The sequence below is a fragment of the Carettochelys insculpta genome, chromosome 12, assembly GCF_033958435.1.
Source record: "Carettochelys insculpta isolate YL-2023 chromosome 12, ASM3395843v1, whole genome shotgun sequence".
In the NCBI taxonomy this organism is placed as follows: Eukaryota; Metazoa; Chordata; order Testudines; family Carettochelyidae; genus Carettochelys; species Carettochelys insculpta.
Genome location: NC_134148.1, coordinates 34,463,604 through 34,489,116, shown reverse-complemented (window position 1 = coordinate 34,489,116; position 25,513 = coordinate 34,463,604). Strand labels below are relative to the sequence as shown.

Here is a 25,513-nt window from a genome sequence, read left to right as displayed (position 1 = left end):
GTGAGCCACAAGCAGCCTATGGGCCAGTTACATTTCACCAGATGAGAAACTGGCAGGTCGACAGATGCTAACCCTGGTGAACTGCGTCCAGCCTGAGAGTCACTTATTCACCAACCTGGCCTACCTATTCTAATCCACCAGCGAATGAGTGTGTTGTATGTCCTATTGAAAAAAAATTCCATAAAGTTCAGAGTATTGATCATCTTCACATTTTCTTCCTTGAAAACATAATAATTCAATCAAAATCCACAAGGTAGTTCTTGGCCAATAACTCTTTCGCAGCCTGTTAGCCTGGAGAATATACTTGATATTTGTGCAGGGGCTAAAAGGAATGATGCTGAAAACACCTTCTCAGAAACGCATGTGCACATGTGTTCACAATAGGTGACTCAAAGCACAATTTAGACTTCAATGCAGCTGTCTGTTAATTTTAATTAACATCAAGAGCTAAACTGAATTGGATAAGATTATATGTGTTTTAGTGATTTTCTGCACAGATATTCCTCATAGTTCCTCTGTTGTTAGTGTGGAAACACATCTTTGACAATAACCTGGCAAAGAGGATTCATTAATCTGTCCTTGGTGCATGTTAGTTAATTACCAAGTTCAAAAATTAAGACATGTAAAGCATCAAATGTAGCAACACCGCATGTGGGTAAGAAGACACATGCAGTACTGTGACAGCAGTCTCAGGTAGACCTATTGGGTTTGATTCTCGCACCACATCATTTTACAACAGAACAAATTCCATTGATTTCACCCTGATTTGCACAGTGAAAACAGAATGAAACGTTGTGGGTGTGACTCCTCTGGCAGCAAGTTTGGATTCAGCAAAGAACTCATGTCCATTGCAATGAATTATGGAATCTGACAGCATGTTTCTGCTCAGATCTTTTTAAAAAGCTGGAAATTTTCTTTAAATGCATGTTTCTATTTTTTATTATATGTCACTTAAAATTGTATTGGGGAAAACTCTCTCAATGCTGTTCTGATGGAAGTGTTAACAACCAGTTTTAATTCTTCTTAATTCTGTTTGGTTTTTGTAGGGGAAATGTGCAATTATAGTTCAGTCTTACTCTGACCATTCTTACCAATTTACTAATTTCCTGGTCTTCTTAATCAAAAACAGAAAGGGAAAATTTAAAATAAAGTGGTGTATCTCCACCTCATGTCTTTTACTGAATATAGAGTATTAAAAAACAACCTGGTTTAATGCCCTAGCAGCACACTAACTCAGTTTGTTACAACAAATGCCGTGGAGAAGTTCCAGTACACTTGATCATAAAGAAATAAAGAAGTGCTCCAAAGAAAGTGCCCGAGATAGCTTTCGCTACAGTACATTTCCACTGCATTAATTTCTTGAGTCACGCTTTTTCTTTCTAGCTGTGTCTACACGTGCACAAAAAAATCGAAATAAACGGCCCTTTTATGAAAGAGCGGGAGGAGCATCCACACATGCAAAACCAGCTTTTGAAAGGGGCGCAGATGTCGAAGTCCAAACCCCAATCCCAGATCAGGAAGATCGGCCCCTTTTGACACTAAATTGAAAGAGTACATGTGTAGATGCTCCACAGTCCGCTTTTTTCGAAATACGGGTCCACCATGGCGCCGGTCAGCTGGAGCACAGGGCCGCTCCAGCCGGCATCAGGGGGGCTCTATGGTCCCTGCGTTCAGCTGCCTTAAAGCTGAATGCACCCAGGAAGCCCGTGGCAGGAAGCTGAGAGCGTGCTAGGAGCAGCCTCTACACATGCTCCAGTGCCACAGCATGGCCAGCAACCATCCCCCTTCGAGCCCCACAGCCCCACTCCTAGTCCCTGCAGGGCTCCCAGAGGGAGAAAAAAAAAATGGCCCCCTCCTGGATGGAGCGCGAGCTGCGGGACCTTCTCAGCCTCTGGAAGGAGGAGGAGGTCCTGCACGAGATGGGGGGTCAAGTGGCGCAATGCCGCTGCCTTCGGCCGCCTGGCACGGAGCCTCCAAACCGGGGCCAACCAGAGTGTACCACGGAGCAGGTATGCTCCAAGGTAAAGGAGCTGCCGCAGGGCTATGCCCGGGACAGGGACCAGGGACCAGGCTGTCCGCTCTGGGGCAGCTCCAGCCACATGCCCCTACTACCGGGAAATCTGGGGCATCATAGGGCCCCAGGACAACTCCCCACCCCCATTGTTCCTGGACACTTCGGCCGAGAGGAGCAGCCTGGACCAGGGACCCAGGGGGGCCAGGGGACCCCGGAGTGGTTGAGTGAGGACGGGGACCTTACCATCATCACCCTCTCCGCTCCTCCAGCCCGGCGACTGGGAGCTGGACATCCCCAGACATCACCGAGGGACCCCCCCCAGTACGTACAGGAGGGGCGCATACCTGCTCCACAAGGTGGAGCAGACGCAACACCTAGTCGCCCTCACACAGGACTGGTGGTCCCGGGCCACAGACAGGCCAGACCCCACATGGGATGTGGCACCCCACGCTGGCCCACCAGCGATGCCCAGCACCCACCTTCAGTGGGCAGTGCTGCAAGCTGCACGGGGGAGGTGGCCAGGCAGTGCTGGACAGCACCTGGGGTCTGCACACCACGGGCTAGGAAGGGCCACCTGCATGAGAAACCCCTGGATGCACCCCCAGGCCAGGAGGCCCAACCTGTAGGGGGCAGGTCAGTGCCCCTTGGTTGGGGGGTCAATGTCCTTTGGGATGGGCGGGGACCCCAGGGGTGGACTTGGGTGGGTGGGCCACAGCCAGGTCCCCTCCAAACAGGACACATTACTGACATGCTATCCTCCTCTCCACACAGCTGCACCATCCATGGGCTGGGAGAGCCCTACCGCAGTCCTTGGAGGTGCCCGGACGCCACCCCAGGCAGACTGCCATCAGGACCATAGCCGGAGGGCCCCCGCTGGGCTGAGGAGGACCCAGCCAGCCAGCGTCAGGCTGAGGTGGCCGAGCAGCACCTGCGGGTTGCCCAAGCCGAGATGGAGTGGTGGAGGGCAGCCTGGGAGAGTCTGCTGACCACACTGGAAGGCATTTGCCACACCCTCCAGGACCATGTGTCCACTGTTGCCCGCCTCCTGGCCCCTCCAGCAGCTCCCCCCACTGAATCTGCGCCCTCCACCCCTGCTGAGCCTGCCCCCTGGCCCCTGCTGAGCCTGACCCCCCGCCCCCGCCGAGCCTGCCCCCTCCACCCTCACCCAGGCCCACTCAATGGCATTATCTGCTGGTGCTACCCGCACCCTCTCCTCCCCACCAGGGGCAGAGGCAGGGGCTCCAGGGCTCACGGCCCACCACCCGTCCTGGAATGCATGCCCCGCCCCACTCCAAGTTAGGTTCCCACCCCTTGTACATAGTTAACGAGAATAGTGTAGATAAATGTTTATTTTATTGTTCACCACTCCATGCTGTGCTCCTCAGGGGGATGGGTGGGTGGTGGATGTGTGGGTGCGGTGATGGTGGGGGTGGGGGTGGCAGCGACGGTGGGTGGCAGATGTGCGTGGGATGTGGGTGGGCATGCAGGTCAGAGGTGGCCTTTACCAAAGGCCTGGCTGAGGTCCTCCCTGATGCGGTGGCTGTCCCGGTGGGCCTGGCAGATGGGGGCAGTGCCCAGCTGCTCATAGCCAGCGCAGGCTCCCCACTATTTTGACCACCAAACTTCGATTTTCGCCCTTTCGAAGGGCCACCTCTGTAGACCCAGCTCCTGTGTTTGTTTTTGTTTCAGCACAGCATGTTCCTCCCCAAATAGCTACAGAAGGCCAATCCATTTCTATTTAATTTGGTGTCCACCTTTTTCTTGTACCTCTGATGTGCATGACCATTGGTAGGCATTACCTTGACCTACAGGAAAGGTGAATGGATGTTATGCTGGAGTCAGACAGAAAGCTTAAATCTGCCCTATAGTTTTGTCACTAAAACTTCTGTTACTTTTGTTTTGTGCCTCATATCTCAGGGATTTCATTCAATAATGAGTTGACTAAATGGTGTTTCTAACATGACTTGTGTCTGGCAAGGCTATCAATGAACACTGAGTATTACAGCTAGGTAAAAGGAAGGAAATATGTTTTACACAGGGACACACTTCTGATCTAAATTTCAACATGGCAGAGGGTAAGACCCTTGCAGATAGGCCCACCGGGGGACAGCTGCCTGAGGGCCCAGAGTTTCAAAGGGGCCTGGAGCTCTAGCCAGCACTGCAGCTACTTCAGTAGTCATCATCATCAATAACTGTGGGCTCAGCGTCCATTGGTGTCTGATGCCTCTCTCACTATTTCCTTCCATCTTTCTCTGTCCTGTGTGGAGTGGCTTAGTTTCTGTAAACTAGCTCCGCACCAATCTACTGGATCATCTATTCATTCTCTGTGGGGTCTGCCTTTCCTACTCAAACCATCCATTATGCTGAATAGTAGGGTCTTGATTTTTCATTTGTTGTTCATTCTGCAAATATGCCCAAATAGTGGTAGCTTCCATTTTATAACCTTCTGCAGCAGGTTCTCTTTTAGCTGTATCTTTCTATATAATTCCTCATTGGTGACCTTCTGCATGCATCCTATTCTCAGAATCTTTCTATAACAACTCCTTTCAAACGCCAATATTACTCTTTTTGAATCTTCCGTTATCACTCATGTCTCACATCTGTACAACATGCTGCTGAATACACGTTTTCAAGACACTCAGCTTCATTCTTAAGCTAATTGCTTTGCTTTTCCAGATCTTATCCATTGCCTTCAAACTCACTCTTGCTTTCACTATTCTAGTCGCCATTTCCATCTTACAGTCTAGATCATACGTTATATTGCTCCCCAGATATGTGAACTTCTCTATATTTTTAGTTCAATACCATCAACACTGATCTTTCTTCCTATTTCCTTACCTCCAAATACCATTGTTTTTGTTTTATTGATGTTCATAATCAGTCCATACCGCTTCTCTTCTTCGTTTAACACTTGGATCATTCTCGCTAGCTTCTCCTCATCTTCCTCAATGATAACTATATCATCTGTGAACCTCAAGTTGTTAATTCTTTTCCTGTGCACAGATATCCCTTCCACCCCTTCCTTGATCTTATCCATCGCTCTCTCCAGATGTGCGATGAATATACTTGGCAATATTGGATCTCCTTGTTTTGTACCTCTACTTGTTTTAAGCCAACTTCCCAGGTCCCTGCATGTTCTCATTGCTGTCTCTGCATCATTGACAGCCTTCAACAATCATATCAGTCTGCTATCCACTACATATGACTACAACACTGCCTAAATCACTTTCTGATCTATACTGTCAAATGCCTTTTGAAAATCAATGAAGCAAGTGTATACTTTTTTTTTCTTTCCTCGAGCTTTCTCCACCATCAGTCTTAGTGCTAATATCTGCTGTATAGTACTTTTACCTTTTCTGAACCCCGCTTGCTCGTCTGCGGTACGTTCTTCTATCTGTGATCTTAGTGTCTCAGTATCATCATCAGCATCTTACCTAGATGACTTGTTAGGTCAATCGTTTTGTAGTTCTTGCACTCCAATGTATTTCCTTTCTTGGGTATTGTCACTAGCACAAATCTTGTCCATTCTTAGGCGCCTTTCCCTTCTTTCCATGCTATATTACATAGCCGGTGTATTTCCTAAATCATGCTTTCTCTGCCGTATTTGATCATCTCTCCCGTGATCTTATAATTTCCAGGGCTCTTGTTGTTCTCTAGTCATTTCACTGTTTTTTCTACTTTCTCCTTCGAAACATCAGTCTCGCTCTTGATGCTTGGTGGAGACATCTCTTTCAGTTCTTCAGTCAGTCCCTCTGAGACACTTAGGTCCAACTGTGCTTTGTATAGATTGTTGCAATATCTCATCCATCGCTGCACAATCTTCTCTCTGTTCATGAGCACTTCTTCATTCTCATCTTTGATCGCCATCTGCTTCAGTTGCCATTTCTTATTAATATTCCTAATTGTCTTATACACCTCCCTGGTCTTACATTTGCCATAATACCTCTCTGTATCTTCACGTTGCTCCTCTAACTATTTCTCCTTATCCTTTCTGCCTGCTTTCCTTACCTTACTGCATTTCACCCTATATTGCTGTTCTGCCATCTCAGAAACATCTCTTCTGATCTTCACCGCTCTCTTCTCTTGAACCAACTTCAGTGTCTCCTGGGTAATCCACTTCTTATTGATCTTTTCTTCTTCTGGAACAGTCTGCTCAATTGCCTCTTCTATAGCGATGGCTATCCCTGGAACTCCCTTACCTAGGTCTTTCTCTGTGGCGATATTCTTAATCTTCTCTTCAAGTGCTGCTCTGTATGCATTCCCTGCTTCTTCCTCACATAGCCTCCCCAAGTCTTTTTTTTTTTTCTTAAACTGCATCTTTCATTTTCTTTTCGGTTTTCTTTTCAGTTTCTTGATTTTTGCGATCACTAGACTATGGTCCGAGTCTGTTTCCGCTCCTTGGAAAGTTTGGCACTGCTGTACTATTATTCATCTTCTTATCAAAATCATATCTATCATGTTCTCGGACTTCCCGTCATCTGATCACCACGTCCACTTCCTACAGTCCTTTTGTTGAATCTCGTGTTGCAGATCACCATCTCATGTTCTGTAACAAACTCTAGCAGTTTCTCACCTCGTTCATTTCTTCCTCCATATCCAAACCTTCTCACGACTCTCTCCCAACCTTCGTTATCTGTTCCAACCTTCGCATTCCAATCTCTTCCGATGATCAACACATCCTTCTTCGGTATCTCCTCCACCATCTTTGTCAAGTCTTTATAGAATAGCCCAATCTCTTCTTCCATACTGTCCGAAGTGGGTGCATACACCTGAATGACTGAGATGTTGAATGGTTTTGCTTTGAATCTCACGAACATCATTCTTGCACTCTCTGGTTTGTATCCTAATAATAGTTGTTTTGTTAAGGAGGAATCCAACTCCTGCTTCTAAAATTCACATTCCCCTTCAAGTTTCACAAGGAAAGATAGCTTCAACTTTCCACAGTCATCTCAAGAGCCAAGTCTTCACATGTATCTACATCTGGTTGAAAATAAAAATTTCCCTCCCACAGGAATTTGTGTTCTTCAGTGGGACAAAAAGTCATAATATTGACATTTTTCCACAGAACGGAAATTTCTGAAAAAGTTTTAGAAATATTGAAATAAAATATTTACAGGTAATTTGAAATTAATTTTTGTTGCACAGTAATTCCTGGGATTTGTATTTCAAGTGCCTCTGGGCTCCCTAGCCAGCCTACACTACTGAATTCCCATAAGGCAATGCTACAATTCAACTAGACATGTAGTTCGTCAGGGAGCATGAGGTGCTATATTACAACTCTCCTCAGGAACTGAAGTTGCTTAAGAGGACACAGATAAATGTCAAACTGCCCTCAAACAGTTGGTTTACCATCAAACATTGCAAGTTGGTTCTACAAACTGAAAGATTTTGATCCAGGTCAACCTGAAGAGAAACTAAGTATTTTTTAGATTTTTCCTGATGGAAAGGAAAATGTTGACTTTCCCAAAACAGCCTTTTCCAATAAAAGAAGAAAGAGGATCCTACCAAGTATGCTACAAGGTTTGGATAGCAATAAAAATAAAATGGACACCCATATTTCCCCGTACTTGTTGCCTGTCAAACCCATTAGAAATATGAGTGCACTGACAGTAAAGACCATGATCATCTTTGTCCTCACCCTTCATTATTTGTAGGGGAAAAGGCATCTGCAGTGTGAATTTAGTCCTTGGGCTGATCTTCAGGCATCCCTGCTCTAAGTACCCAAGTAAAGATAATTGGGAATATTCTGGAAGCACCTGCAGCCATTTTCTTGATGCACCAACATTATAAAGAGAGTGGAAGAGCTACTGAAGAAATTCACCCACCAGATAGGGCTGGCAAAGATAATCCCACACTATTACTTTCACCCCCTTGCCCAATCCTATAAAGCAGGGGCATGTGGAGGAATTACATCAGGAGAGAGGTGCCTGGGATGCTTTGTACTCTAAATATCTTGGGCTACACAGAAACTCATTGGTGGTTGCGGGAAAGCTGACATAAAATAAGGGAGAATAGGATTGTGTTAACATTATGGGCCATGCCTGAAACAGCCCAGATTTCCAGAAGTGAACTTTTGCATCCCCACAACACACTGTGCCTCTAAATAATGTGATTTTATTTCTTGGCGTGGCAGAGACATCCAAGCTCATTGAGAAGAAAGGTGTGGATCCATCGTAAAGTCCTCTCCCAGCTGTCTAACCATCTTGGCCAATTTTATGTTGCAGTTCTCTCAAATGAATAAATATATTTGCTGAATGCAAACATCCTCATTTTGTGACTGAACATGGTATTGACATAGCTACCCAATGCTCAATTTATTAAGCAACCGCTTCAGTGACTGCTTAAGAATTTCAATGAAATAGTTAAACCAGAGATTATTACAATATTGAGAACAAAGGAACCTTGCACAGGAAAGGTTATCTGTTCATTGCTTTTATCTAAAAAAGGGTTAGTGAGGATTTTTTGCACTGAAGGAAAATTCACCAAGCATCTACAACCATTGTCATATCTTCCTGGTATAACTGAACAAAGCTGGGTAAAACCTATGTACACCACCACCTTTTATGCAGAGGATAGGTAATGGGATGGTTTCCTCTGGGTAACAGGTCTAGGCCATTTGGGACATCTGAAATTCTTCCACAATCTCATCACTAATACACAGTGTTATACAATTTCCACTGAGCAACATAAAGCGTGCCTAGCAGAAGAGACACATGGTATTATTGAAAGGCAACTTCCACTAGGAAAAGGCAAGAGCTTGCCACTCAATGCCAGAGTATACAACTGTAGTACTACCATAATTGTCACATCTAAGCCCTGATCTTGTAACAACATGCACTACCGGTCAGGTGCTGAGTGTCCTCAACTCCCAAGGCTCCCCGTGTTCTGAATCTGAGACATGCCTTAGAATATGAAATCTCTGGGACATTTAATTACTTATAGTCACTGTAGAGTTGGAAAAGGAACCCATTTGGTTATTTGATGAGGCTATTTTACAGACCTCTTCCTGTTAGTTAAAAGACTGCAGCTGGAGTCTATATATTGAGCTGATAATGCTACAGATAAGAACATTCCAACCTGTGACATAGTACTTCATCTCATGGCCCCTCCAACTCTGGACTATTTTGTATAAGACCATTACACTTTGCTTTCAACTTCATTAAAGCACATTACATACTTCCAAATAACTTGCATCTTTGTATAATATAGGCATCCATTGAAGCAAAAATGAAAAGACCATAAGGTCGTTTTAATAAGAAGCAGGGGCAAAAGGCAAGAGAGGTACTGGAAAAACTCATGGACTGATTAACATGGAAAAAAATTCTCTCAGCCAAGCTCTCCTGAGGTTGGTGTTTATAAAGTTCACGCAGTGCATTTGATCCACAACTTGCTGGAATGTACCAATCTTCAAATCCTCATATTTCTGAGCTGGGAGTTATTCATTGTCTTTCATTAGCACCTAATCTATTTTTTAGCTTCAGAAATGAGTTAAGACAGGGGTGGGGAACTTCTGGCCTGTGACGCACATATAACCCCCATATTACTTGGATCCGGCCCATGGTGAGGATTGGAGCTTGCACCCACAGCAGGGAGAGTTGGTGCTCATGCTTCAGGCCCACATCAAGTCTCTGAGCATCAGAGCTTCCTACCCCCTGGAGCCCAAGTGCCAGCTTGCCCTGCTGCAAGGGGAGCCAGGTCAGTGAGTCTTGGGGGTTTTTGTTTGATTTTTATTTGATGGGAGCTAAGTCAGTGGGGTTAGATTTTTTGGGGGAGACAGAATGGGTTTTTTTTTTTTGTTTGACTGTTTGTTTTGGCTTGTTGGGAGTCAGGTCATTGAGTGGGGATTATTTGTTTGTTTGTTTGTTTGTTTACTTCTCAGCTGTGTGTGGCCCCTGGCTGATATTTCTGTGAGTAAGACGTGCCTACCAGTAAAAATATTAGCCACCCTTGATTTCAAATATGTTGCAACAGTAACACGAGGCTCATGTCAGAGAAAGCACGCTACTGTGCTTGCAACACTGAAGATGAAGTCTGGTCATGATTTCAGTGCTAGATGCCAGAACTTCCCAAGTGCTTATTTAGACTCATTCTGACACATTATGCAGCCTACAGGAACTCATAACTTCCCTACCCAGTTTCCCTATCTATAAAATGGAGATGGTACCTAGTTCAGTAGGACACTATAAACAGTTACTGCTTCTTTGGTTCTTTGAAAATTTAAGTGCTAAATGTTATGGTTTGAGCTGCATAAAAAATAAATTGGTCAGCAAATTTTGCTGTATTCTGTTCACCAACAGAAAATGAATTTGAGAAATTCACACGCTATCTGAAATTGCTGGCAAATTCTTTTTCAACTCCGCTTTCTACCACATGTAATTGTTCCCATTCCTTAATTGGAAGATTTATGGAACAAACTCCACGTGAAGTGTGGATGTCAAATGTCACAATGGAGCAGGGGAGGCCAACTATTTTTTCTCTTAATATTTGTGCTTTTAAGCTTAAAAATTCATTTGTGATGAGCATTCATCAAAATTAAGCGTGCACACTTGAGTTTGTGAATAGCATCAACTTAAGAGAAGACTGACTACATTTAAATCAAAATATAATCTTAATGTTGACAAACAACAGGCAGTTCTTTTACACCTTAGGGACTAACAAATTTATTAGATGTGCACTTTTTTTTACCCACTAAAGCTCATGGCCGAATAAATGTATTAGTCTCTCAGGTACTATAGGACTGCTTCTTATTCGTGAAGTTACAGACTAACACAGCTACCCCTCTGAGGCTCCTTGTCTCGATTTTGAGTATTTGGGGAACACCCCTCAGCATGTGCTCAAACGCTGAAGTTTATTATTATTAAGAGGAGAATTTCTGTTACCCATAAGTGTATGTAGAAGTAAATGCATCTCTTCTGCCAAGAGATCACAGGTAACACTCATGCATTTTTAACGAAAGAGATATGGATTATTGTGAAATGATTTTTTGGTTTCCAGCAAGGGTTTTAATGCCAGGCAAAGGCTAACCACAATTACCTATAAACTAGACATTTTGTGTGGTAACTGGCCACAACTCTATGGGATTCCAGCTACTGCTCTATTACAATATACTTCTCAAAAGAGTTCAAAGAATGCACTGAAATCTATGGACAAAGTGCTTACACTATTGGGTTAAAAGAGAGAGAGATTTCAAGACGACAGTTTCAGAAAACTGCAATTCTCTGAATACACTAAGTTACTAGGTGCTAGACGGTTTTTAATCAGAGGAAGAGAACAGCATATTTACACTAGATTTATATGAAATAGGAGGCAGAGAGGTTTGGAAAGGGAAGAAGAAAATCAGTTGGCTTGAGAAAGCATAAACATTTTTTTTTTGGACAAAGAAAGAACAGACTGAATGGAGTTTGGACTCCACCACACACATACACAATCCACTCCTCTGCCTTGTTATAGGCTTCCTAAGGGATACTCAACAAATGCCTATAAAATCAACAGAGGATCCAAATCTAACATCTCCTCACGGTGAGCCCACACAGCCTGCTGCCAATCATGCAGACCACTTGGCAAGCACAGGTTCTGCAGGAGAGCAGCTGTTCGAGCCACTCTCTTCCAGTAACATCAGGGATATGAGGACTTGGGGGGAAATTAACCAAGCCATCAAAAATGGAATAAAAGATGTTCACAGTTGTTCCTCCCTGTAAATATCAAATGGTTCTTCACACTCAGTCAGCTTTAATATTGTTCTAAAACTGCAGACATCAATGACTTGGGCCACTAAAATGGACAAACAGAAAATAAATGTCTTAAGAAATTCATGAAGTCACAACAGCAAAGTGGGAGAGGGCTGGGATACCCTGAGCAGTTCTGCTCTGAGAAGGAATGTACATGTTTATGTATCATTTGACACACTTTTACATATTATGAAACTATGTATCAAATCTGTTCCAAAGCCCACTGAAATCTGTGGATACACTCCCTTGGACATCAGTGGGCTTGGGATCAAATAGTAACATTTACCAAAGTAATGCATTTAAACTCCATGGATGCCATTCTGTGTTCACCTCATTCTTCATTCCCACAAAGGCCACGTCTACATGTGCACGCTACTTCGAAGTAGCGGCGCCAACTTCGAAATAGCGCCCATCACGGCTACATGTGTTGGGTGCTATTTCGAAGTTGAAATCAACGTTAGGCGGCAAGACGTCGAAGTCGCTAACCCCATGAGGGGATGGGAATAGTGCCCTACTTCAAAGTTGACGGTCGAAGTAGGGCACGTGTAGACGATCCGCGTCCCGCAACATCAAAATAGCGGGATCCGCCATGGCGACCATCAGCTGAGGGGTTGAGAGACGCTCTCTCTCCAGCCCCTGCGGGGCTCTATGGTCACTGTGTGCAGCAGCCCTTAGCCCAGGGCTTCTGGCTGCTGCTGCGGCAGCTGGGGATCCATGCTGCATGCACAGGGTCTGCAACCAGTTGTTGGCTCTGTGGATCTTGTGTTGTTTAGTGCAACTGTGTCTGGGAGGGGTCCTTTAAGGGAGCGGCTTGCTGTTGAGTCCGCCCTGTGACCCTGTCTGCAGCTGTTCCTGGCACCCTTATTTCGATGTGTGCTACTTTGGCATGTAGACGTTCCCTCGCAGCGCCTATTTCGATGTGGTGCTACCCAACGTCGAAGTTGAACGTCAACGTTGCCAGCCCTGGAGGACGTGTAGACGTTATTCATCGAAATAGCCTATTTCGATGTAGCGTGCACGTGTAGACGTAGCCAAAGAGAGATAGAGGAGGGAAGGGAATTAAAGAGGGGGGAAAATGCCCATTTCAGTCCATCAGTTTCTCTATTTCCAGTTCCCTTAATATTTTTCAAACTTTGGTGTCTAAAATATTGCACCAAAATATTTAAGTGTCTAAATAAAGGAAACACGATTTCCAGAACTGTTGAGTCCTTCCTTGACCTAACATACTATTTAGGCTCTGCAATCCTTATTTCTGGTGATGATCAGCAAGAAGGAACCAAGTGTGACTTTTACATCCCTGGTTAAGTTACACTGACAATTAGGGGAAAAACACAAAAAAAACCCTCTTACCTGTAAAGCGAGAACATGTGAACAGAGATCACAGAGGAAGAACACACATGCAATCCACAAATGCTGTTTTCACCGAGTCACTTTCCAGAGTATAACTGAAAACATCCACTCAAAGTGAAGCAGCAGTCAAGAAAGCAAACAGGATGTTATGAAATATTCAAAAAAGGGATAGAGAGTAAGATAGAGACTATCTTACTGCCTCTGTATAAATCCATGGTACACCCACATCTTGAATACTGTGTACAGATGTGGTCACCTCATCACAGAAGGGTATCTTGGCATGGGAAAAGGTATAGAAAAGAGCAACAAAAATGATGACTAGGGATTCATAATGGCTGTTATATGAAGAGAAATTTAAAAAAATGGGGATTTTCAGCTGAGGAAAAGAGGAGCCTTGTGGGGGATGACAGATGTCTATAAAATCACGACAGGTATAGAGAAAATGAATATGGAAAACTTATTTTCTTTTCGCCATAATATAAGAGCTAGTGGTCACCAATTAAATTAATTATTTCCTCATGCAACACTCAGTCCACCTGAGGATCTCCTTGCCAAAATACATTGTGAAGACAAAGACTTTAAGGCCGCGTCTACACCACAGCAATCCTTCAAAAGATGCTCTTCTGGAAGATCTCTTCTGAAGCTCTTCTTTCAGCACGTCCACACACAAAAAAGTGGACCAAAAGAGTGACCTGCTCTTTCGAAAGAGAGCGCCCACACAGCCCCGGCTCTTTCAAAAGAACGGGTCAGGGATTGAAAAATCCGGCACCATGAGGACTACTCTTTCCCACAAAGGGCCCCAGAATGTCTACGCATACTTTTTTTCTGAAAGAACTTTTTGGAAAAAGGTGCTTTTCCTCACTGGGAGAGGAAGAGGGTCTCCAGAAGAAGTACCACATTCTTTCAAAAGGAATTCAAAAGAGCACATTTTGTGTATGGATGCTCTGCTTGTTCTTTTGGAAGAGGGCCTGATTTTCTAAAAGGACTTGCTAGTGTAGATATGGACAAACAGAGTTCAGAAAAGAAACTCTCTCTTACCAGTATTCAGTGAACTGGCACCGCCACCAGGCTCTATCCTAGTGCCTAGGTCTCCTCTTCCCAGGGCCTGTGCTGCTCACAGGCAGCACGAGATTCCTTCCTGCCCGGAGCCACTATGTCACTTCCCCTTCTTAAGAAGGGACTGGCACTAGGACATGGGTGGAGAGCCGAGAGGAAGCTGCTGCATTCGCTGTTCCCCATTCCTCCCTAAGCCAGGGTTGCGGAGGCTCCAGGGCTGTTTGGCAACCGCTACCACCGGTGGGAGTGGTAGGTGTGGTGGGAAGAGCATCCCTCCATCATGCGTTGGCCCTGCCCCCCTGCATGGCAACACCAGCTGGAGCTTCAGCTGCTGGGGTCTGCTGAAACCCAGCAGGATAGGTGACCCAGGCAGGGGAAGCCAGCCCGCGTGCTGCCCGGCCCTCCCCCTCCCCTGCACCATGAGGCAGCATGGGCCAGTGCTTCAGCTGCTAGGGGCAGCTGAACCCCAGTGGAAGGGCAGAGGACAGTGGCCAGAGCATGGGGAGCCAGACTTCCCCCTTCTTGCGCAGCACCACAGGCCGGGGCCTGAGCCACTCGTGGCTCTCAGCCCTGGCAGGGAGTGCAGTGGAACTGTGGCCGGAGCAAGGGGAGCCAACCCCTCCCCCATCCTACCCCTGAGCTGCTGAGCCCCGGCAGGGAGCGCGGAGAAGGCTGCATGGGCAGAGTTAATGCTCTGGGGACAAGGGATTCCTTTCTATTATCGGTAATATTTTCACATCTGGCAACCTCCCCATCTCAGAGCTGCCAGATATGAAAGAGTTTACTGTAGATAAATTCATGGAAGATAGGTCCCTCAATCCTTAACAGCCACGATGGGGAGGAATGGTGCCCCTAGCCTCTGTCTGTCACAGGCTAGAAATGGGTAACAGGGGAGGGATAATTTGATGATTACCTCTTCTGTTCAGGCTCTCTGGGGCATCTGGCTTTGGTCATTATTGGAAGACAGAATGTCCTTTATTTTGTGGTGCTGGATCATCAATATTAGCTTTATGCAGATAATACATACAAAAGCATAATTACACTGAACCACACTGTATTCTGTATTCAACCCTTTTCATAAGCATCTGTGTTGAATATCAATGTTGACGTGTTCTCTTGGTAGTCACTCAACTACTGCCTGCTTCCTAGTATTTTTCCAATACCTGACACGTGTGTGTTCTGAATAAGTAGATATGAAAGGCAAATACCTACATTCAAGCAGTTAAAATTACACACAAGGCCGAGATTGCAAAAAGGCCAAGGTCTCAGATCAACATTCACTCTGCTATACAGGACATCCTGTACGTTGTCATGACAAATATTTTAAAATATTAACAGTGATATAGTAAGCTATGTAACAAACATTCCCACCATCACCTAATACGCAAAGAGAACAGAAAATACTGCCCACTATACGTGTGCTGTGCCTATGTTGCTGCTGGAAACAATATTATTTAGCAACTGTGCATTTTTAAAAAAAACATCTACCTTGTTTAAAATAATTAAAATTGTCTTCACCTAACAATGTTAACATCCAAATGGTCATAAATGGGCTCTGAAGTAATCACCTAGCAAAGCACTGAAGCATATGTTTAATTTTAAGCACATAGGCCCTGGTTCAGGAATGAGGTTTCTAGGCAATAGCACAATGCATTTATGTTTCTGTTTTCCCCATGATCACCCTCTCTTCACATTTGCTTACAGAACAAAAAATTATGACACCCCATAGTGGAATACACCCTTTTATGTAACTCTGCTCAGCTGTGTCAACAAGTATTTGCTCAATCCTATTGTGATGTGCGATTGCTTTCTTAGAGGAACAAGAAGCAACAATGCATAGACATATCTGAAAAGGTACTATAGAAAGATGATGTGACAAACATACAGAAAAACAGTTAAATTGTTTTCAGACCAAAATGGCATATTGCACTGATGAACTAGTAACACACACACACACACACACACACACACACACACACACAGAGGTCATTTCTACACACAGGCTAACACACAGAGCAAAAGATGATAATGAGGCACGGATGCAAATTTCCTGCACCTCATTAGCATAATGTCACGTGATTTGGAGTCCGGAAGACCATTCTTCCAGACTCCAAAACGCCCTGTAGAAGCGCGGCCCCGGGGGGCTTCCGGAAGTAAGTTCTTCTTCCAGAGGCCTCTTCTTCCTGAAAATTTTTAGGAAGAAGGGACCTCCGGAAAGAGGACTTCCTTCCAGAAGCCCCCCCAGGATCGCGCTTTTATATGATGTTTTGGAGTCCGGAAGAACGGTCTTCCGGACTCCAAATCACGTGACATTACGCTAATGAGGCACAGGGAATTTGCATCTGTGCCTTACCAGCATCTTTCACTCCATGTATTAGCATGCCACTTCCAAAGGAAGTGGCCTGTGTAGTAATGGCCCCAGAGCCTGACCCAAACATTGTTTAGATCTAAATCCGAGATGCCTCATGCAACAGAGAGAAAGAAATGCAACTTGCTCCCGATGAAACTATCCATGTTCAAATGATATATTTGCAACAGTAACTTACAGACAGCAAAGGGATAGCAACTTTTCCAAGAAAATCAGGGGGTTTGTCTCCATCTTCATCAAACACTGTCACTTCAAGAACATCATGGATATCTTTAACAGGACTGGAATGAGAAGCACAAAAAACGGTCTGTATACATACAGTGTGCTGCAGGAAGATCAGATAATATGGTTCCACTAATTAAGCCTGCATTACCTTGGAGTATAAAACCAGCATTTAATTAAATTCCAAAAATTAAATCAAACCAAGGCTATTCCCCATGCTCGTCTCTCATGAAGGATTCACGTATCCATGTGAAAGACGACAACAATTGTTGCTAGATAGGGAGTTTTCTTGTGTGTGGATTTTGACACAGACAGCTCATAAAAAGGATGTGGAAGATGAGCAAGAAAATTTGTTTGCATCATAGTTTCAGAAGGTTGTGAGTATGTGCTGAAAAGATATGCAAACCCTCTATCACTTTTTTTATGGCTTGAACAATTCTCCCCATTTTTAAATTACTAAATTTCTAAATGTCTATCTCAACTGATCTCCAGAATTATTAATAAACAAAATTCATCCAAGGAAACATATTTGTTTCTGTCTTCAGTAACTGCAGATGAGAGAAGAAAAGAGAAGAGAGATGTATCCCTATAGCCCCGCAGTACATGGATATCTGCTTTATATCCATGGGCAAGGGTCTGCAATCTGCGGCTCCGAAGCCACATGAGGCTCTCTAAGGAGTCATTTGTGGCTCCTGATGCTGAGATGACCCTGCCCTGCTGCTGCTGCTGAACCAATAGCTGCTGCTATCTCCATCCTGGCCAGTGCTCAACTCTCCTTCTGCCCCCTCTTGCATCTGGCCAGGTCAGGAGCCAGCAGGAGGTGGGGCTGGCCAGCGCTAACTTGGGCAGGGTGGCAGAGGAAAGGCTGGCAGGCTGGTCTTATTGCTGTGCCGTCTGAGCTCAAGTGGAGTGTGGTGTGGGGGCTGCAGTGAGCAGGGTCCTGCTCTAGACAGGTACAGAGAAGTTTGGGTGTCTCTTCTCTGCCCTCCCACCTCTTCTCTGGTTCCTTTTCCTGCCCACTGAACCTTGGCTACTCCTGAATCCCACCCCCAGCCCCCACTTAGCAGTGCTGCTCTGTCCGCAGCAGCAGTGTGCTGACCCCTCATGCCTCTGTGTGAGCCATGTCTCTGGTACTCCGCTTTAGCCTCAGGCTCTCTGGGCATGCAGCAGCATCCTGTCCCCACCTCGCTCTAGGCACAATGTGTGCTGATTCCGCAAAGCGGCGATTGTTCGCTGAGCCTGCCGCCTCTGCCCAGCAGTGGGAGGCTGGGGAGCAGAAACCCTCACCCTGGGAGTGCCTGCTGGATATGCATGCATAGCATCACTGTCAGCACGTAAAGCAATGAGCTCTGTATTGGCTTGTTTTATAGGACAGTGTAGCTCAATGACCAGTCGATGGACTGATATTGATCACTAAAATCTCCCTGACACAATTTAAAAAGGCAGCAAGCCAGTCCCTGCTGTCAAAAAAGTCTAAGATAGGAGAACTGGCTATATGGCTATGTAACCATAGCACTGCCACCAAACAGCTCTTAATGGCTTGAACCAGATCCAAGAAAATAAGTCCTGCTAGCTAACCGAATCGTCTACTGTTTGGGAAACACTATTTGCTACCACTTATTACATGAGTAGGAAGCATAGTTATAGGCACAATTATATTTAGAGCCCTAATTCTAGAAATGTCTTTAAAAGCACGTGGAGTAGATGGAGCCTAGATTCTCTGTGAAAAAATATCTTATTCTGGTCTCATGGGGGCAGATTTTGTTCTAAATTGAGTTAAAAACTTTGATGTTATTTATTAAAGAATGCCTCATAATCTCATGCATTGTGCTCTTGAAGTATTGATTTTCTAACCGAATCTGAAAAAAAAATAGCTCTTTTCACTCTATCGGTTGCAGACCCCTGTCCACGGGTATCCACATTCACAGATGTGGATATCCATGACTCATTTCTGCAGCTACAGATGCAGCTACAGATACAAATTTTGTACCTAGAACCTGGCAAATTTGTGAATATCCACTTTATATCCAAGAATATCCACACATGTGGATATGGATGCAGTTATGTGAGGATCCTTTTTGTAGATGGGGATGCACACAGAAAATGTCTATCAGTGCAGGTCTCAAATATTCAAGTACAACTGACACAATGAAACACTGAGGGTTCGTTTGGCTTTGATATTATAAAAGAGTGGTTTTCAACCATGGGTTTGTGTACAGCTAAAACACACAGAGGTCTACCAGGCAGTACATCAACTCACCTAGATACTTGCTTATAGTTTTACAACAGGCTACATAAAAGTACTAGCAAAGCCAGTGAAAACTGAAATTTAATTGAGACAATGGCTTGTTTATAACACTTTATCTATTATAGTCTGAAACAATAAAAATAATATTTCTATTCCAAATGTTTTCTTTCATAATTGTAGGATAAAAATGAGAAAGTAAAGAATTTTTCAGTAATTGTGTGCTATGACACTTTTGTATTTTTATATCTGATTTTGTAAGCAAGTTTGTGAAACAAAACTTGGTAGTGCGCAAGACAAATCAGAGTCTTGAAAGAGGAAAGTCTGGAAAGCTTGAGAGCCACTGGTGTAGAAGACAAGCCTCACAGAGCTTCTACTTTAGCTAGAAGTCAACCAATTCCAGGAACATTCCAGAAAAAAGGCCCATAACTTAGAAGGTGTCTCCCCTAAGGACTGAGCTTGGTACCTATTGTACAAGAAGCATGAACTAAAATACTAATTCACTCAGCAGATTGTTGTAGAAAACTGATTCATCTCTTAGGTAGACAGCCAGTAAAGGTAGACAAATATCTACACAAATCACAAAATGAGTTACATAAATAGTGATTAAATGTATAACCTAAAGTTTTCAAAGTCCAGAGAAAGTAAATTGGTACCAGAGCCTGCCAGTTTATAAGGTTTCACCTGTTTGCTCGCTCAAAGGTAAACTGAAAAACACCATCAAAATAGTTATATACAGGCTATAAGCAATATAAAATGTAAAAAAGGGCTCAGACAGCACCATGTTGGCCATAATCCAAGAACCAAAATAGAACAGAAAAAGTAATCTAGAATGTATGTGACAAAAACAGATTTACTAAAACATTGCAATCTGAACCAAGCAAAAACTTTGTAAGCTCAAGACAAATGGCGATGCATCTCGAGCTTCTTCAGAATAGACAAACAGAGTGAGAAGGAGAATTACAAAAGAGTCATGAAGCAGGGGCCAGAAGACAAAAGAGGTCTAGATGTTCCACTATTTCAGTTGAAATATATGGCAGAGATTTTTCTAGTGATACAGTAATGAGATATAGAACCTTTCATCTTGTTCAAGTCCACTCTACCCTCGCTATATGCTATAATTTGAACCAATAATACTAAACCTAGTTTCCTAATAAATAGCATCCACATCATAAAGATAAAAGTGACAGTCTATCAGTAGCATCAGTAGCAGTGCACAAAGAAATTATAATTTAAGGAAAGTCTCTTCTCTCAGCCCTAATAAGTTATTATCACACTTTTGCCCTAAACAGGTAGGTGAGGCACTATAAGCAAAATCAGCGTCCTCTGTGATAAATTTGCTTTGCAAGTGTGTATTGCACCTATTCTGCAAATACTGAGACCTTTCTGCTCCAGGGTCCTTTCCACAGGCACCAACTGTACTTAAAAACTATACATGTTTCTGGTGTGATTAAGGTGTAAACTCAGCTGTTTTGTGGACACTCAAAACTCTACTTCCTATAATCGTGATTCTTCTTATAAATATCCCACTATTCTTCTTGGTAAGACTTCTATAAATAAACTTCAGACCAAGACGGAAAAAAGGCTAAATCCTTTAACTGAGAAATACCAAATAAAATTCAGTCAACCTCTTCATCCTATGGAGAATGTAACATGTCCCAAACTTTACCTCAGATTTGCTGCAATAAATATATTTTATACTGAGGCTTCTCACAGTTTTGCATTTATGGCATGTTTGCAAAAGCAATTCACTTACAAGGTGAAAACTTTGTTCCACTCAGGATTGAGGTTTTTGTAAACTGTGTGAGTCTGAAGTCTGTCGTTTCCCAACTCTAGCACACAGAAAGGGTCACTTTTACCTGTAAAAAGAACAGGTTAAAAACAAAACAAAAGGTTAGGTAATGTGATTGTAGTTAGCTTAGTCTTTTTTTCAGCAGGGTTGGGAGGAGTAGATGGGTAGGTTAAATAAGAGTGAACTGCACTAAGGCTCCCCTTTCCCTCCTGAATTACTAAATTAACAACACAACCCCCATGTGTTCACTCTTTCTCTGACACTTTATTAAAGCACTGTCTGTTCTGATCCATGAAGGCAACTTGTCCTAGCCACAGAGAATGGAAGGCTTATTGAGAATAATCTTTAAACCTTTGGTGACCCGGAAAATCAGCCTCATTCATAAAAAATTACATGCGACAAAAGACAAGTATCGGAGGGGTAGCCGTGTTAGTCTGGATCTGTAACAGCAACGAAGGGTCCTGTGGCACCTTATAGACTAACCGAAAAGTTTTGAGCATAAGCTTTCGTGAGCACAGACTCACTTCATCAGATGCTGGTCCAGCATCTGATGAAGTGAGTCTGTGCTCACGAAAGCTCATGCTCAGAACTTTTCGGTTAGTCTATAAGGTGCCACAGGACCCTTTGATGCAACAAAAGAGGCAGTTCCACTCCGGACAAGCTTCCATGTTTATATTCTGCTCCACCTGTGATGAGGTGTTACGAACCATGCAGACTTTTAGTCTGGGTGATAGAAATATCAGGGCCTCAGCTCATTTTGGTTTATCACCTGCTGAGAACTTTTGCCTTTGTCAGTTCATTATATGATCATCTGAGCACGTGCAGCCTCATAAGTATTGTGCCCACTTCAGCATCAATCCTGCAATCAGATTTGCAACAGGAGATCTCTGAATCCATACAGACATCCAGTGACTTAAGTGAGAGTCAGCTCAGAACAATGGACCCAATTCCTGGATCAAGTGCTAGACAGAGTGAGAAACTTAAAAGAATATCTTCTCAAATGAGGGTATTGGAGAGGAAACCTTCTATGAGGAAGGTATATTTTCCTAGTGCCTCTTCTCAATAAGCAGAGTTTTGCCCTACCTCCATTTATACAGAATGGCACTTTAAAGAACTCTTGTCTGAAAGCTCAAACTTTACTAAAACAAGAGTTCTTGTGAGCCTGTTCAGTTGTATAGCCAGTACTGCTTTTGTGCTGACGCTTGCTGGTACTGAGTACTGGCACCTCAGCAGTCCCCCAGCCACAAGACTGGCTGGGATGGAGGAGTGGGAGAGCCACAAACAAATAAAAGGACTGTGCATATCTGTATTCATTCTGTGTTCATTATCTTACTTTATTCAGTTTCCTGTGCATCTCAGCCATGGAAACATGTATGTAAGAGAAAACAGACATTTAAACAGACTTCTCTTGATTTTTTTTAATTGTTGTTATGAATATACTACCCAAACTGCAACCAGGTACAAGTGGTTAACCATAAAGAGAAACTATTTCAAACGGAAAATAGTATATGCCAAAAGACAACACACACTCTCTAATTTTATGTTCTGAATGCCAGTTTTTGGTCAGTGAGCAAATGCTGTCTTTGAGCAGAATGCTCATGTGCATACCTACACAGCCAATGAAGCAAAAAAAGTAATTTCATGTTGACAACACATTATATATATGGTACTGAGTACTGGCACCTCAGCAGTCCCCCAGCCACAAGACTGGCTGGGATGGAAGAGTGGGAGAGCCACAAACAAATAAAAGGACTGTGTATATCTGTATTCATTCTGTGTTCATTATCTTTGGTATTCGTTATATAGGTTGAAGCCAAACTAGTCGGGGTTGATGAGGTTCCTGTGGCCAGGGATTCCCAACCTGTAGGTCTGGACCCAAACACGGGTCATGACTGGATTTGTTAAAGGTCACCGGCAGCTCATAGCTGCATGTGGCTCTTAAAGAAGCCGTTTGCGGCTCTTTAATGCTGCCACATCCAGCAGCTCTCTCTATCAATAGAGAGGCTGCTATACTTGACAAAGAAAGCTTCTCCACCTTTGATATTAGTAGCCATCGCAGGCAAACCATTTAATAGACTCTTGCAGTAAGCAATTTTCACCCCCTCTTCCCCCTTATCCCCCCTTCTGTTCTATGTAGATGATTTATCAGTTCTCATTTTTTCTTTGTATCTCCCCGCCAGCCCCTCCAGTCCCTGTGTGATCCCCCAAGCTCCTGAGCGTGACCCCTCCCAGCCTGCTCAGCTGGAGTATAACCCCCCAGCTCCCTGAGCCCTTGAGTGTGACTCCCCGCCAGCCCCGAGTGTGGGGGTTTGAGGTGGGGGAGTGGCAGGGAATAGGTGTGGGCATAAGTGTCTTTCCCCCACCACAATTCAGATCAATTATAATAACAACATAACTAACCATAACAAACATAGTAGTATTATTTTATTATTGTTAATGTATTTTCCCTTTTTCTATTAAATAACTACTACGAATATATACACATGAGGGGACACAATTTTATATTCTTGCCCAAGCACAAAAATTAGCTACTTACAACAGTGGTCCCCATCCCACCTCCCCTGCTTTCGAATTGCCTTGGGTTACCAAGTTTTCCTGAATTGTCAAAATGGGTCCCCCTCTGGAAAAGGCTGGGAACTGCTGAGTGTAGACATATTTAGCACCACATTTTTAATATGGAATGGGACGCGGCAACTTGTCTAAATTTAGGTCAAACAGCACCTGTGTTGTCAAAAAGGTGCTTCAAAGCCAAAACTGCATATAATAATGTAATATTCTGTCATTACCACCGGTGGATAAAAATGCAAATTTGGTAAACAGTACAGTACCAACATTAAGCAACTTATAACAGAAATACTAATCACGCTAAAATCTGACCTTTATTATGGGAGTAAGTAACAAGGTATAAAATGGCATTACACTTAGAAATGGATAATTCGTCTGCAGAAGTATTCCCACCATTGAATCACCACTGTGATACTGAGAAAATACGACACATGCTCAGACTGCTCTTCGTTAACCCTTGGAAATCTCTGTAGTTTTTATTGTCTCCTTGATTATTTCTTTATCAGATTTTTAGCTGGACCTTAAATTACTTGAAATAAAAAACAATAAATTGGAGCAGTCTCCTAGGCAGTGCAGGAAACACAGCACTGCTTTGGGGGTGGTTATATTATGGAAGCACATAATTGCTGCGCTAATCATTTATGAATGGCTCAGAACAGACAATCTTTATGTCTCTCATTTCGCGATCAGAAATTTATGCTATTTTTGCCTAAAATGGCTGCATCCTTTTGCAGTTTGGCAGGTCTATTACCACATAATACTAGGATATTTTCAGTACTGCCATTGCAAAACAATTTGTCATTTGCCTCATGAATCAGATTCAGGCTCAAAGCCTGGGTTATTTTAAATATAATGACAGGCTGAGTAACCTTTCACTTAAAGAGGATTTCATTCTGTGCTGCGCACAAGGAATGTGTGTTTCAGACCCTTTATGGAAAGTCTTTCAGTTGTAAAATCAAGATTCCCAGAATCTCTTTCAGTGCTCATTATCCATACACAAATGCACACACTCCTGTTTAAGCATTTAGGGAAATAGGTCCAGATCCACAGCCTCAGTGGAGTTAAATGAAGGAAGAATACAGCCAATATCAAACTTTCTCCTTTGGCTAAACTCCCTGTAACAGTCTGTGTGTTTGCAAGTGGAATTGGTCTCATGGCTTATAAATGCTCTCTCTCTTTTTTTTTTTAAAACACTACACTACATTTAGCCATATTATGTTTTCTAATGAAGAGCATGTAAAGTAACTAATAAACCAACAGAGGCATTTTACACTGTTACCAACCCTTTATGAGCCAGGTGAAAGGCCAGCTCAGGAAATTCAAGATCAGAAGCAAAACTTCTAACCCAGATAGATCTACCCTAATCATTATTGCACATGGACTTCTTTATATCTTTCGTAAAGATCTGCATATTAATCCTTTTAGTTATTCAGTGCATTGCTAGTATGTCAAAAAGTCCATTGCCTGTTCCTGGGGATTGGGAGGGGAAGCTACAGTTGTATGTAACCCTATTTACAGGCTGAAATTTTGAAAATGTGGGGTAGTATCTTTAGCTTGGAGAAACACTGCTGAAATTAGGAATCAGAGATTGGTCTGAATAAGGGCTCCAGGGCTGACAATGCTTTCTCTTGAGAAGACAAAGTATATTTTCATTACAATGAGACCTGTATCTTAAATATGCCCACTTCAAGATACCACCTAGATATAGCGTTACTCACACACCTAGGGGCGCGTTCACTGTCCCACTTAAACAAAAAAAGAACGAATCTCTTCCACAGCTTTGGCTGAGAGCCAGCTGGCTTTTAGCTCAAACTGTAGAGGCTCCCACAGTAAGTTCCAGAGGTCCCTCATTCGAGTCCGCCTGTTGGTGGTTACAATAGCAGATCTCATGTCTATCAGGGAACTTTTTAAATTTCAATGCACTACACACCCATTCTCTCCAAAAGAGGATAAAAGTTATTTTTCCTATTGACAGAGAAACTGAGATATTTAGTATATTTTGGATCAGATTCACTCCTTAACTGTAATGGGAGCCACTGTTCAGTTTTCTAGCACAGACAAACCTCTGCTTCAGTGGGCACATTGACCCATACATTCAGGCAGCCTTGACAAATGCTTAATAGGGTACTAAGTAAATGTGGAACTTTAAAGATTTTGAGGTTTTCAGGTCATT

General features: G+C 43.4%; 1 protein-coding gene across 1 annotated transcript in view; it reads right to left on the bottom strand.

Annotated features, from left to right (window-relative positions):
* MCTP2 (multiple C2 and transmembrane domain containing 2) overlaps positions 1-25,513 on the bottom strand; it is a 179,711-nt gene that overhangs the window by 63,951 nt on the left and 90,247 nt on the right. Inside the window, exons 14-15 of the mRNA XM_075006809.1 lie at positions 20,740-20,842; positions 16,695-16,797 (exon numbers count right to left, since the gene is read on the bottom strand). Of these exons, the coding sequence (XP_074862910.1) occupies positions 16,695-16,797; positions 20,740-20,842 (206 nt within the window). The remainder of the gene's footprint in view (positions 1-16,694; positions 16,798-20,739; positions 20,843-25,513) is intronic.